At 51.3% G+C, this 15,181-nt stretch overlaps 1 protein-coding gene across 1 annotated transcript in view; it reads left to right on the top strand.

Moving 5' to 3' along the window:
• The first annotated feature begins 4,367 nt into the window (after window positions 1–4,367).
• Window positions 4,368–15,181, top strand: part of TMEM189 (transmembrane protein 189) — a 20,901-nt gene continuing 10,087 nt past the window's right edge. Inside the window, exons 1-2 of the mRNA XM_014539656.1 lie at window positions 4,368–4,468; window positions 7,682–7,905. Coding sequence (XP_014395142.1) covers window positions 4,368–4,468; window positions 7,682–7,905 — 325 coding nt within the window. The remainder of the gene's footprint in view (window positions 4,469–7,681; window positions 7,906–15,181) is intronic.

Consider the following 15,181-nt stretch of genomic DNA (forward strand, 5'->3'; position numbering starts at 1 on the left):
GGTAGGACCTTCGGGCTCCCCTCCGGGCCTGCAGTCCCCAGACCGGGCTGCGGACAGGGATCCCGAGTCCCCAGATCGGAACCGCAGCCTCAGGCCCTGATGCAGAACTCCAGCCTCGGCTTATGTTGCAAGTTTGGGGACCCCATCCCAGCGCCACTTCCAAGTCCAAGCCAGAACCCAGCCCCGAGGCTTTCTGGATGCTTAGATTCCCCATATCAAGGAACTGCAGTATCAGCTCCCGGGACTACAAACAGAGCTCCCATCGCACCCCCAGATCCCAGTCCTAGCCCCGGGGCACCCGCGGCTGCAAAGACCGCCGCTGGACTTAGGGACACCCCACCCCATAACCCATTACAAGCTGGAGGCTGCTCCTCAGCTACAAGCTCTGCCCCGAGCCCCTAGAAGTCGCACCCCATCCCAGGTCTCCCAGATCCGGCATTCACACCCTAGGGCCCCTTCGGCGCCTCAGCCAGGGTCCTGGGCTGGAAACAGTGACCTCAGCCCCCACATCTGGACACATCAGCCTCCCGCTCTGGGAACCTCAATGCAAGGGCCCCTAGCTACTGAATGCCCCAAACGCCCTTCCCCCAGCGCCCTATCCTAGTTGTAGATTCAGAGGCTGAACGTACAGATCACCATTCCCTCCCCCTCCTCCATCACTGCCCCCCAACCAACTCCCTGCATTAAGGACCGTCAGCCCCTCACTGGGTATTCCAGAATTCCTGGTGGGAAGGGCATTGCAAATCCTCCAGTTTAAGCTCCTCCCGTACGAAAGCCACAACTCCATCCATCCCTTGCCCCTCCCCCATGGTGATGGATATATTAGCCCCCTCCATTAGGACTTGTGTGTAGAGCCCCCATAATCCCTAGACCACAATTTAGAGACCCTTGCTCAAATCCTGCCCTCAGGCCAAGGCCCCTGTCTTCTTACCCCTGTGCCTACCATTTATGCTCCAGCAGCATCAGTCCCCACCCCCTTCTCTGACTTCCTCCTGAGCCCCAGGAATCTCATTGCCTAGCCCCAAGAAGGCCAAGTGTCCCCAGGGGTTAAGGAAACGCCTTTGAGAACTCCAGAGTCAGGTGACTGGGAGCTGCCAGTGGCTCCTCTGCTGAACATAGTCATCACTCCAAGCTTTGTTTGTCAAACATTCTGGCATTTTAACATTTGCCACCATGCACAGCCCTAGCCTGGCGTGGGCAAGGGCCCCCTACCACCTTTGCTTGACTGGCCTGGGTTGTGGCATACCATCTCTGTCATACCTGGGGCTACATGGCATTGGGCCATTTGCTCTCTCATTGAGGACCAGCAGAGACCTTTCTGGACTTGCAATTCCATACTCTGGGTGGGATTTTTTTCTGATCTGATGTAGGCACCTGGCCCGTGCTGTCATGGTTTCTTCAGCCTTTTCCCAAAATGCCCAGCCTATGGACTAACTCCTGCACTCCCAAGGGCCAAGCCACTTTCCCTCTCCTAAGCGTCAGTGTCCTCACCTCTAAAATGGGTACAAGGTAAAGTTTATTTGTTCCTTAGTGTCATTCGGAAGAGGGAATAAGATCATCCACTTGGGCACAGTGCCTGGCATAGAGTAGGCGCTCCCTGTTGTTAACCCCATAGTCTGACTTTTCCTGTGAATCTCGAAGTAAGCTGCCTCACTTCTCTGTCCTCAGATTCATCCCCTGGGAATCGAGGGTAAGGCCTTCTCCTTTGTGTCCATCCCTGCCCGCTTTCATTGGTTATTAGGAGTAAATCAAATCGGGCTCCCCTCCGGGCCTGCAGTCCCCCCTGCGGACAACGATCCCGGGTCCCCAGATCGGAACCCCAGCCTCAGTCCCTGATGCACCAGCTGACACCCGCTTCACCTACTGGCTTGCCCATGAGGTCAGGGGAAGCCTGCCAAGCCCGCCTTTCACAAATCCTGGCACCTGGCACAGGACAGCTGCTGCTGGGAAACTGAAATCCAGAGTGGAGTGGGCTATGGGACTCTCTGGCTCCCGGACTGCAGGACCAGGCCCCAACTCCTTGGCCAGACACTCGGGGCCCATGGGATTGGTCTGAGGCTGCCTCACCCCTCATCATTCCCCGAACCCCAACCCTACCCGCTTTCAACCAAATCATACCGGGGCATTCTGAGCCTCCCCTAGGGACCACCATCTCCCCATTCCACCATGATTGCATCTTTGTCTGGTTCTGCTGTCTCCAAGGGCCCCTCACTCTCTGAAGAAGAGCCATGCAGGGATCTGAGGCTGCCGACAGCCTCCTGGTACCACAGACCTGCAGCCATGGCCTAACTCCTCCTGGCATGGAGTTTGGGGGGCTGGGGTATGAGGAGTGGAAGGAGGGAAACTGGCCAGACTGGTTTCTCCAAATTTGTAGGCTTCCTTCTGTCCCTTCATTATGTAACTTTGAGGAAATACCTTGATCTCTCTGGGCCTAACCTATACAATGAGCCACTAGGCTCACTACATACTAAGTAGCTTTGTCCCGGTCCCTATTCTAGAACCTTGGGACAAAGTGGTGAACAAGACAGGAAAAATGGGGCTGGCATTTTAGTAAGCCCAATATAGGAGGGAAGTACGTCGCTTGCCCAGTGGTGACAAGCCCTATAGAACAAATATATAAGCAGAAAAGGGGGGAATGAAATGTTGGGAGCAGTGACATTTTAGAGGAGGGCAGTTAAGGCCTCACAGGTGACATTTGAACAGAGTTCCGAAGGGCATGAAGATATTTGAGGAAGGATTAGTCCAGACTAGGGATACAGCAAGTGCAAAGGCCCTGAGGTGGGAGTGTGCCTGAAATGTCTTCGGAACCGCGAGGAGGCTTGTGGGTTGGAGCAAAGTGAGCAAAGGGAGAGTAGGAGACGTTTCTGGGTTCCAGAACTAGATTCTTGAAATTCCTGGGGCCAGAAGTGGGTTGGTACTGTAACAGTTGGCAACAATAACAAGGCAAAGACAATGTATTGAGCCCTATCAATTCCTGGGTATTTTCCTCACATGCACGCGTACCATCCTCACTACAGTTGTCTGAGGAGCACCTTGGCATTAACTCCATTTACAGGAGGGGAAACTGAGGGCCCTCGTGGCCTCTTCATAGAGAAGAGCATGTTCTTCCTACGCTTGTCCTGCCTGGATTGGGCTTGCCCCTGCCTGTACCAGGGAGGAAGTTGGCTAGGCCAGGGGTTGCATCTATTTGGTTTCCCTAACGTGTCTGGCACTTCACGAGTGCCCCATCCACCTTGACAACGTTTCCTGAGGCTTAGCAAAGAATAGCACCCTGCCCGTGGTCGGTCACACCGCCACTTAGCGTCAGGGCCAGAACCAGAACACTGGTGGATGATGTTCCAGGTTCCGTGTTCTTAGTCTCTACTGTGGAAGTGAGCCAGCCTGAGGTGGGCGTGCAGGAGCGGGGCCAGTGCAGGTCAGCAGAGCAGAGAGAGTGGGCACTGTGTGGGCAGAGAGCTGTGAGTCATCTGGTTAGCGTGTGTGGGGTGAGGCAGCCTCAGACCAATCCCATGGGCCCCGAGTGTCCAGCCAAGGAGTTGGGGCCTGGTCTTGAGGCCGGGAGCCAGAGAATCCCATCGCCCGCTCCACTCTGGATTTCAGTTTCACAGCAGCAGCTGTCCTGTGCCAGGTGCCAGGATTTGTGGAAGGCCTGGCGGGCTTGACATGTTTCCCCTGACCTCATGGGCAAGCCTGTAGGTGAAGCAGGTGTCAGCTGATGCCTGCCTATGTGTACAGCACTTCTCAGGTGCTCCAGGGGTGGATTCTGAGGGCTCTCTAGAGTCAGCCGTTTACCTCCCCACTGGCTGACTACGGATGCCCCTGCCCTGGGAGACACAGGGGCTCTCAGTACGGGGTTACAGGAGAGGTAGAGGGTGTCGGGAGCACTGAGCGGAGGTCCTGGCCTGTAGTCCCAGAGCTGAGCCTAGGTTCAGTCCCCCACATGGGCCTGGCTGAAGCCAGGGGACAGGCATGGGGCCCTTCCCTGGCCAGGCCTGGTCCTTGGCACACGCTGGGCCAAGCTTTCTCTCTGCCTCCCTCAGTCTTGTTCTTTTCACATTTCTTTGTCTCTCCTTCCCTCCGTTTCTCTTTTACTCTGTGTCCCTATAATCTGTCTCTGTGTCTGTTTTTCTCTTTTTTTCTGTTTCTCATCTCTGTCTCTTGATTCCTGTTCTCTCTCACATCATTCTCCCCCGCCCCTTCTCTCTCCCTCCCTCCCTCCCTCCTGTCCACACTTTCCTGAGGTCCAGGGTCTCCTAGTGGCCAAAGGCCATCAGAAGGGCAGGTTGTTCAGAGCTTGTCTGGCTGAATTAGAAGATTTGGGCCTGATGCCAGGGCTCTGGCTGTAGCCCGCCGCCAGGAAAGCAGACATGGCCGAGGCCTGGCTCCTGACCTCCCCTGCACCTCCCAGCCCCCGACAGCCACCACACACAATCCGGCCCCCTCCCCAGGCCAACCGGCAGTCACTGCTGTAACTCAGCCCAGATCATGGGCCCTGGCCAGGCCAGAGGTGGCTCAAGAAAACAAGGCCCAGCGCTCTGCCAGAGGCTTGTGTCTGGGGCAAAGCCCTTCCCTTCCCTGGGCTCTAGTCAACCAATCTGTAAAGTGACAGCAGATAGACCACTTGACCATGCAGGCCCTGCCAGACTGACTGTCCAGGCTGTGACGTAGGTGACTCTCAAGTGACTTTGAATAAGTCACTTCATCTCTCCATTCCTCCCTTTGAAGGATGGGGCAAAGGTCTACTGAGTATGGTGAGGGCTGGCTGAGGTTACTGCTGGTATTGTACCGGGCATGTAGGACGTACTTAATGAAGGCTGTTTATTATTGTAGATGTATTTTTTTATGGATCAAAGTTGAGGCCTTGTTCTACCGAAGGATCCAGATTCCAGAGGCCAAAGAGAGTTCAGACGGGAAAATACTCAGATTCCGGGACATTCTCCATGGCAGGGGGAGAGAGCTGGGCAACCTTTGGAATCAGGACAGCCCCAAACTTCAGGCCATCGTGTCCCATGTACGAGTCCAGGATCCAGGCCCAGCTCTTCATCTTTACCCCTGAGCCTCAGTTTAGTTTCCTCATCTGAGGAATGGGATCAACAGTTCCTCCCTGGAAGGACTGAGACTTGAATGAGAGACTATGCCTCACGCTCAAAAACTCAGATGACTGCAGGGGCCTGGCCAGGACTGCCACCAGGGAAAGCCACCCAATAGGAGGCCACCAGTAGGGGAGGGACCAGGGTGAACTGAACCTAGGCTCAGCTCTGGGACTACAGGCCAGGACCCCCTTCTGATGGGGCAACCCCTGCTGCTCATGCCCCAGGGTGGCCAGAGTCCTATGTTCTCAAGGGAAGCAGGAAATAGGAATTCCATGTGAGTTTTGTGTATGTGTAGCTAATTTTTTTTTTTTTAACTGAGAGCAAAATATGCTGGAGGGAGTGGGTCTGTGGCATCTCTGATGTGGGCTAAACCTGGCACCCCAGCTGTGATAGGCCTCAGTGGGTGTCATCTACTGTTATTGTTATTGTCATTTTATCTCAGGCTCAAAAACTCAGATGACTGCAGGGGCCTGGCCAGTACTGTTGCCAGGTTGGGCAGTGAGTAGACAAGTTGGCATTGAGGAATCACCTGTCCCTTGCCTGCAGATCACCCCCCTCCCCAGGCTTCCTGCTTCTGAGTCCCAGGCCTTGGCCACAAAGAGGAACCAGATGGGGAAGGCCCTGCTGGGCCAGATCATGGTGGCCTGAGCTGGAGGCTGCTGCGGTGGCAGGGCCACGTGACCCAAAGAAAACAGCCCCTGACCAAGAAGCAGGAAGCAAGGGGTTCGAGGCTCTCTGCTGCTACTGTATGATCCCTGTAGCTATGTCTGGACCTCAGTGTCCTCATCTGTATGAGAAGGGACTAAGGCAGTGGTTCTCAACCTTCTGGCCCTTTAAATACATTTCCTCATGTTGTGACCCAACCATAAAATTATTTTCGTTGCTACTTCATAACTGTAATGTTGCTACTGTTACGAATCGTAATGTAAATATCTGATATGCAGGATGGTCTTAGGCGACCCCTGTGAAAGGGTCGTTCGACCGCCAAAGGGGTCGCGACCCACAGGTTGAGAACCGCTGGACTAAGGGAATGTGACTCTGGGCACAGTCCTTCCCCACTCTGGATCTTGGTCTTTTCACAGGGCACAGAGAGGGCAGCTATTCTGATCTGACTCAGGGAGCAGCTTGCTGTTGTATGACATGAGCAAGGCCCTTTCTCTCTCTCTCAGCCTCTTTCCCTATCGGGGACAAAGGATGTTTCCTTCCCAAGCTGCTTTGGGAAGAGGAGCCCAAAGACAAAGCCTGGCAGTTTTTCCTTTAGGATTATCATAGTGGAATTTTATTCCACAAGCATTTATTGAGCACCAACTGTGTGCCAGGGTCCTGGTGAGCAAACCAGACAGGCCTCCTGAGTTCACATTTGGACAGGCAGTGACAGTCCCTCATGATGGACCCTATGTTGGGGGAGCCCGGAGGTCAGAGGAGGAATCACGGATGGCTTCCTGGAGGCAGAGGTTCCAGGTTGAGATTTTTAAGGGCAGTGCCAAAGTCAGCCTGGTGTGGAAGGTGAAAGAAACGGCACATCCAAAGCACTAAAGAGAGGAGAGGACAGATACAGGAGAAAACTTGATGTGCCTTGGCCCCTTTGATGGCGAATCACTCGCTGCCTGGTCTACTGTTTAAGGTGATCCTTTCCCAGAATGTGGTCAGGGTCATGGCGGGAGGGACCAGGGACAACAGGACAAATAAGAGCAGGGTCTCAGGAGCCAGATCCTCTGGCCACAGGATCCTGGTCTGTAGCTGACTAGCTGGGTAGTTTTGAGTTACTTCCTTGGGACCACTCTGACCCTCAGATTTCTCATCTGCAAAATAGCATCACCTCAGCTGGTACCCGGCACATGGTAACTGCTTAGTAGATGTTAAACACTAATGATAAGGAAATTATTATCATTAAGAGTCTTCCATGCCCTTGAGACCCGCTGCCTGGGAAAGCAGTATTCTCAGAGGCCCTGTCACAAATTCTGTGTCACCCACATGCTATTTTTATTTCCTGTTACTTTTTAAAATTTTGATTTAAAATGACAAGAAAAGACTTTGGATAGTACATTCACAAATTTTAAATTCAAAAAGGCATAAGTGAAAAGCTAGTCTTAACTATAGTTTTTGTTTTTGATATAAATGCCTGCTGTTTGCGCTCACCGGTATGTCCTGGATGTTCTAACATGTACACACCCTGGCTATTTCCTGGTCGCAGAGATGCTGTGGACCAGAGTAATTTGGCTAGTCCCCCAGGCCATGGACACTTAGGTTATTTCCAATGGTTTGACACCTCAAACAAAGCTGCAGTAAGTAAATCAGCTTGTCCAAGCTCGTGTGCCTATTAAAAATATGTGGCAACATTTTTTTTTTAATTCTCATCCATGGATTCTTTTCCACTGATTTTTAGAGAGAGTAGAAGGGAAAGGAAGAGACAGAGAGAAAGAAACATCAATATGAGAGAGACACATTGATTGGTTGCCTCCTGCACACGCCACTACGGAAGCAGGGGATCGAACCTGCAACCAAAGTGCGTGCCCTTGACCAGAATCAAACCCACAACACTTCAGTCCCCAGGGCCGAAGCTGTACTCACTGAGCCAAACGGGCTAGGGTAACATTTAAAGAGAAGATTTCCCACCCACATCCTGATTTCTGGCTTCTCTTGAGAATTAGAAGCTGCCCTCCACGCTCACCTCTGCCCTCTCTCCCCACAGGCAAGCGCTTCCAGGAGTGGTGCTGTGTGGTCCTGTGTTTCAGCCTCATTGCCCACAACGTGGTCCACCTCCTGCTGCTGGCCCGCTGGGAGCACACGCCCTTCGTCATGCTGGGTGTCGGTGAGTGCCCATGGCTCTGTTGCCGGCCTCCATTTCCACGGGGACCAAGAACGTACCTAGTGTCTGTACCCCTCTGATGGCAACTTGCACATGTGTATACATGCGTGCTCATGTGTGTGCACACAATTCAGTACGTGCTGTGGGAACTCCGCCTCTCAATCAGTGGCGCCTGTCACTTGAGCCAAAATCCTGGGCGTCATCCTTAGCTCCTCTTTCTTTCACATTCCACATCCAAAGCATCAGCTAATATTCTTGGCTCTACTTTCAAAATGCATTCAGAATCCAACCATTACTCTTTACCTGCACTGTCCCCACCCTGGTCCAGCCACCATCCTCTCCCGCCTGGACTATTGTAGGAGCCTCCTCCCTGGTCTCCCCACTCCCACCTTTGCTTCCATTCCCCACACACAGCTAGAGGGCCCCTGTTAGCACCTCAGTCATGTCATGCCACCCCCCTGTATATTAAGAATTTAACACCAACTTTTCAGCATAGCCTGGCCCCAGCTCCTCCTCAGACCTCATCTCCCTCCACTCTTCTCTGGCTCACCTTGGTCCCACCACACTGGCCTCTTCTCTGTGCCTCTGCCATGTACTGGTACACTCCTACCTCAGGGCCTTTGCATATGTTTCCTCCTGTGCCTGAACACTTCCTATACATACCTACATAGCTCATACCTCATCCAATTCTCTGCTCAGACAGAAGTCACCTCTTCAGGGAGCCCCCAATTACTCTTTGGGAGCCCCCCAAAATAGCAGTCCTGTCATACACTAGCCCCTTACCCTACTCTTTTATGCAACATATTTCTTTATTTGTTTATTATGTGTTTTCCCCTACTCAAATGTCTACTTCTTGAGAGTAGAGATTTTTGTCTGTTCACCACTATGTCCCCAGCCCCAAGCACAAGGCCACACACAGTAGGTGCTTGATAAATATTGAATGAATGAATGAATGAGCAAGCTGCAACTTATTAGTACCTACTGAGTGTTTTCTCCCGGTCAGTCCGCACCCATCCACAGCCTCGGAGGTAGATGCTACAGTCGTCATCATTTTTCAGATGAGGAAACGGAGGCTCAGAGAAGGGACTGGCCTCGAGTCGCACACACCTCAAGCCGGAAGCACGACATAGTTCTTAAGTCACTGTTTCCAATTCTAGCGTCCAGCTCCCACAATCTCATTAAAAGCATTCTGGCCACCTAAGCCAGTAGAGCTCAGGCTAAATAAGCCATCTGGGTCTAGGGTAGGAGTGAGCATGTGCGAGGGGGCCAGGCCAGCTGGAGGGGAGACTAACCCATCCATCCAGCGCTGGGGAGCCTGGGCCCCACCCACAGGAGCCAGATGTGCCAGTCGTGCCCCTCGGCCCGGGGGTGAGAGGGACCTGCACCTCCAGCCTCTCATTCAAGGACAGTAATGCAGACAGTGTGAGCCCTAAAGCCCCATCTGAGATGGTGACAAGCAGGCCCCTGCAGACCTGGGTTCAAGTCCCGGCTCCACCACCTCTTGGCTGCGTGGCCTTGGGCAGGTGTCATTGCATCTCTGAGCCTCATTTTCCACATCTTCTAAGGGAAGCCGCCCACAGTCCTTGCCTCCTAGAGCTAGTGTGAGGGCAACATGCAGGTGTGCGTAACTGCTGAGAGGGCCAGTGACTGCATAGAGGGGTGGAAGGCCCACTCACCAGGGCTTGGGCCGTCTGCCTCAATGGCCGGTTTAACAGTGGATATTTCCCAAGTGCCTACATGCCAGGCCCCAGGCTGGGCACTTTTAACTCTTGGTGGCAGCCTCGTGAGAAGGTTCTGATCACCATCCTCTGAGTAGCCAGGTGACTTGCCCATTGGCCCTCACCCAGGCAGCAGCAGAGTCTGGGGTCACATATTCAGAACTGCGTGGCACCTGAACCGGGGACTGTGCAGCCACCGGTTAGCACTGAGAGGAGAGGGTGTTCTAGACGGCGGGCCCCACTTGGGCAAAGGATCGGCAGCCTCAAAGCCTACGTGTGTGTTATCTGAGCCGGGACAGTGGGCATCCCAGGCAGGTCTCAGTCCCTTCCAGGGTCGGGACCAGGCAGCTTCCAGCCCTGGGCCCAGGCGATCTCTGACTGTCCAGTCAGCGCATCTGATTGCAGCTTCCCAATCTCATACTTTTGCCTCTGGGCTGATAAGAACAGACAATCCCGATAGCAGTGTTTACACAGTCCCTAATCAGTTTAAGTAGCTGCGCTGATTTCTATGTTAACTGCGTAGGACGTAAGGGCACTGTGCCACCTACAGAGCCTGCCCCCCATCCAGCATTATCTCCCCAGAGGTTCCGGTGCCTCTGCAAGGCCTTTGAAAGGAGAAAAAGCAGAAGCATGAAAAGGTGCCTGGTGAATAAGCACAAACAGATGGTGCAATGCTGCTAACACAGTCAAGATAAGGGAGTAGGCGGGGAAGAGGTAAGGTCAGTGACATTTGTGTAGAGACCTGAAAGAGGTGAGGGCGGGGGCCTGGTATTCTAGGCAGAGGGAACTGCAAGTGCAAAGGCCCTGAGGCTGTTGTATGTCCAGTGCTTTGAGGAATAAAGAGGAGGCCCGGGGTTTTATTCTAAAGGCTGTGAGCAGTTATTTGTGAGTTTCCCACAGGGAAGTGATCCTTCAGGGAAAATGCAGGGTGCAGGGAGCAAGGGCCAGAGAGGAGGCAAAGATGGTGCCCCAGACGTGGGTAGGGCAGAGGAGGTGGTGAGAAGTTGTCAGATTAGGAGTGAGCCGTGAAAGGTGAGCCACTCATATGCTGCCAGATTGGCTGTGGAGGTGAGAGGGGTGGGGTCAGCGGCTACTCCAGGCTTTTGGCCTGAATGGATGAGGCTGAAGGAGCTGGCTTGAGGGTAGATGCTTGAAGTGCCTGCCTGAGAGCCAAAGGAAGGTTGTCTGTCTAGCAGGGAATTGGAAATCCCAGTGTAGAATCAGGGAAGGCAGCTAGAGATGAAAATCTGGGAGGCCTGTCCTAGCCAGTGTGGCTCAGTGGTTGAGCATCAATCTCTGAAGAACCAGAAGGTCACGGTTCGATTCCCGGTCAGGGCACATAACCGGGCTGTGGGTTCGATCCCTGGTGTGGGGTGTGCAGGAAGCAGCCTATCAGTGATTCTCTCTTTTCATTGATATTTCTATCTATCTCTCTCTCTCCCTTCCTCTCTGAAATCAATAAAAACATAGATAGATAGATAGATAGATAGATAGATAGATAGATAGAGATAGATAGATAGATAGATAGATAGATAGATAGATATAGATAGATTTTTTTTTTTAATCTGGGAGGTCTAGAGTGTAGAGATGGTGTTTGAAGCTCAGGTGCACCTCCTGGAGCTGAGTAGGAGCAGAGCCCGAGGCCACTGGTGCTTCCAGGTTGGGGAGAGGAGGAAGAGCCAGCCAAGAGGTGGGGGGCACGGCAAGAGAATATGTTTCCAGAAGACTCGGGGGGCAGTGAGGGGACCACTGGTCAGGCATTAGGGACCTGACCAGGACTATTGCTGTGAATGAATGAATGAGTGAACAGATGAACAGCCCTGGGAGCCCTGAGCTGTGCTGCACTTGGGGGAAGTAGAGGAAGAGTACGGGGGCTTGTGAGTTGGTCTTTGGAAGAGAGAATAGGAGTTTTCTGCCAGACAAACAGGAGAGGGTGTTCCAGGTGAGGGGCACAGTGGGTGCAAGGTCCGCAGTGAGAACACAGGTCACATGGCCTCAGGTCATGGCAGGCCTGCTAGGTCAGGTGGAGCATCTGAGCTCAAAGCTATGGTTTGGCTCAGAACCATATTGGGCCAGCCCTCAGCAGTGTCCACTCTGTCTCGTCACTCTGTCTCCATACCAGGCCCTGAGTTGGGCAGAGGCGAAGCAATCCCTGCTGGATGACTTGTGGGAAAGTGGGCCCCCACCAAGGGGCCCAGGGTTTGTCTCAAGGTCACCCATTGAGTCAAGATAGCCTGGAGTGAGTCATCCCCTATTCCTACCCCCACCCCAGTGTCCTGCAGAGAGGGAGGTAACTGAACCGAAGGCATCCCCAGGGTGAGCCAGCTGCCAGCCACCGCCACCAGCTGGGACAAAGAAGCTTCTGTGTGCCCGCCTCTGCCACCCCTGCCCCCATTAAAGCAGCCTCAGGCAGCAGGCCTGGAGTCTAAAAACAGCCATCCGCAGAGGCCTGGGGATCACAGAGCCATTTCCTCCCAGAAGGGGAGAACTCATTCTCTCCTAAAATGATTCCTGACCTCTGTTCTAGCATACATCCCTCCTGGCCCCGCAGCCCGCAAAGGCCGGTGCTGGTCATGTAACAGATGACAAGGCTCTGAGAGGAGCGTAATGTTTAAACCACTAACTATAGCTACATTTTGCGGGGGGGGCTCTTACCGTGTCCCATGCTAAGCACGTAACTTGCATTAGCCCATCTTACTAACTTGATTTTAGTTAGGTGAAGTGAGTACTATTAAAATTCCTATTTCCCAAACTTGAACAGGAAGGTTCAGTGTCGTCCTTAACACCTTGCAATGGTCTCTGGCCACTTGCTAGGAGCCCTGTGTGGCCTGAGCAGTCCTTACCCCCGTCTCATTTTCTCCTCCGGAAGTCAAGATATGATAGGGCCCATCTCAGTACACATGAAGTGAGATAATACACTTTTTTAAATAGACTTTACTTTTTTTAAGTATGTTTTTATTGATTTTTAGAGATAGAGGAAGGGAGAGAGAGAAACATCCTGCAATCCTCCTACTGGGGATCGAGCCGCAACCCAGGCATGTGCCCTGACCAGGAATCAAACCATTGACCTCTTGGCTCATGGGTCGCCACTCAACCACTGACCCACACCGGCTGGGCTAGAACAATTTTAGATTTACAGAAAATGAGCAGATAGTAAAGAGAGTTCCCATAAAACCCTGTCCCCAATTTCCCCTATTATTAACATCTTATATCTTACATTAGTACCATACATTGGTTATAATTACTGTTCCAATATGGATACATTATTAGGAACTAAAGTCCATAGTTTGTTCAGGTGGCCTTTGTACCTAATGTCGTCCTTCTGTCCAGGATCCTATTCAGGATTCCACATCACATGTAGTTGTCATGTCCCTTCAGGTTCCTCTTGGCTGTGACAGTTTCTCAAATTTTCCTAATTTTCGGTGACCTTCACAGTTTTGAGGACTGGAATTTGATTGGATGCCCTTCCACTGGAATTTGTCTAGTGTTTTTCTTACACTGGGTAAGATGTTTTGAGAGGAAGAGCTCAGAGGTAAATTGTCATTTTTTAAAAATATATTTGTATTGATTTCAGAGAGGAATGGAGAGGGAGAGAGAGACAGAAACATCAATGATGAGAGAATCATTGATCGCCCCCACAGGGGACTGAGCCCGCAACCTAGGCATATGCCCTGACCAGGAATTGAACCCTGATTTCCTGATTTATAGGTCAACGCTCAACCACTGAGCCACGCCGGCTGGGCTAAATTGTCATTTTCATCACATCATAGCAAGGTGCATACTATCAACATGACTCAGCATTGTGGTGTTGACCATGCCCCGGCCCAGGTAGTGTTTGCCAATTTTCTCCACTGCAAAGTTACTCTCCTCCCCATTCCATACTGCATTCTCTTTGGAAGGAAGTCACTATGCACAGCCCATATTTAAGGTGTGGGGAGCTATGGTCCCCAATAATGCACTTTTTAACACCTGCATAGCACCAGGCACACGAAAGTGCTCCAGTATTAACTGTTATCACAAACATTGTTTTTCTAATGCAGATGCGTCTCAATTTAGGATGGGGTTACAGCCCAGTAAAATATCATGAGTCAAAAATGTATTTAATACACCTAACCTACTGAACACCATAGTTTAGCCTAGCCCACCTTAAATGTGTTTGGAACACTTAACATTAACCTACAGTTGGACAAAATCATCGCACAAAGCTTATTTTATAATGAACTATTAAATATCATGATTTATTATGTATATTGCTTTTGAACCATTGTAAAGTTGTAAAGTCCTAAGTTGAACCATCGTAAGTCAGGGACATCTGTATTGTTTTCATTGTTACTTCTGTTCTCTGGAAGGATTAAATGCTTAGGATGATTACAGAGATAAGATGTGTAACCAGCTTAGGACTGGCCTTGGTACAGTGTAGGGATTAAAAGAGTTAAAACTTCTAAGGTGCTGTAAGGTGCTGACATAGAGCCTGGTACCTAAAGTACCCAACAAATGTCAAGTAAAAATAAACAGCTGAAATCGTCACCCAAGAGAAATGGGGCTTATGCCTACACACAGGTTTATATATGGACATTTTCACGGACATTCAGGTATGACACTTGAGTCATACCTGAAAACAACCCAGACATCCAATAGTGAAATGGATAAACACACTGGGGTACATCCAGACAATGGGATATGACTCGGCAATAAAAAGGATGAATTGCTGATGCATCACCTACATGGGTGATTCTAGAAGCATTATGCTCATGAAAGAAGCTAGACTCAAAAAAGCACATACTATTTATGTGAATCCATTTATGTGAAGTTCTAGAATATGCAAAACCAATCTATGATAAGAAGCAGATCAGTGGTTGCGTGGAATATTAGGGGGCACAAGGTCACACTCACTGGGAGGCTGCCTTCACGTGTAGGCAGCATTTAGAGGCATCATTAGCCCTGGCCAGTGTTTCTCACTGGTTAGAGCATTGGTCGCTCACTGAAAGGTTGCATGTTCAATTCCAGGTGAAGAGCACATACCTGAGTTGCAGTTTGCTCCCTACCCCCAAGTCAGGAGCACTCAACCACTGAGCCACACCGGCCGGCCCACTGTGTCTGAAAAGCAATGGAAAAAATATCCCCAGGTGAAGATAAATAATAAATAAATAAATAGCTCGGCCGGCTTGGCTTTGTGGTTGAACGTTGACCTATGAACCAGGAGGTCATGGTTCAATTCCCAGTCAGGGCACATGCCTGGGTTGTGGAGGGAGTGCAGGAGGCAGCCAATCAATGGTTTTCTCTTGTCATTGATGTTTCTATCTCTCCTTTTCCCTTCCTCTCTGAAATCAATAAAAAAATATTTTTTTAACATATTTTTTTAAAATATATTTTATTGATTTTTCACAGAGAGGAGGGGAGAGGGATAGAGTTAGAAACATCAATGAGAAAGAATCATCGATCAGCTGCCTCCTGCACACCCCCTACTGGGGATGTGCCCACAACCCAGGTATATGCCCTTGACTGGAATCGAACCCGGGACCCTTCAGTCCACAGGCCGACACTCTATCCACTGAGCCAAA

Source organism: Myotis brandtii, unplaced genomic scaffold (assembly GCF_000412655.1).
Source record: "Myotis brandtii unplaced genomic scaffold, ASM41265v1 scaffold225, whole genome shotgun sequence".
In the NCBI taxonomy this organism is placed as follows: Eukaryota; Metazoa; Chordata; class Mammalia; order Chiroptera; family Vespertilionidae; genus Myotis; species Myotis brandtii.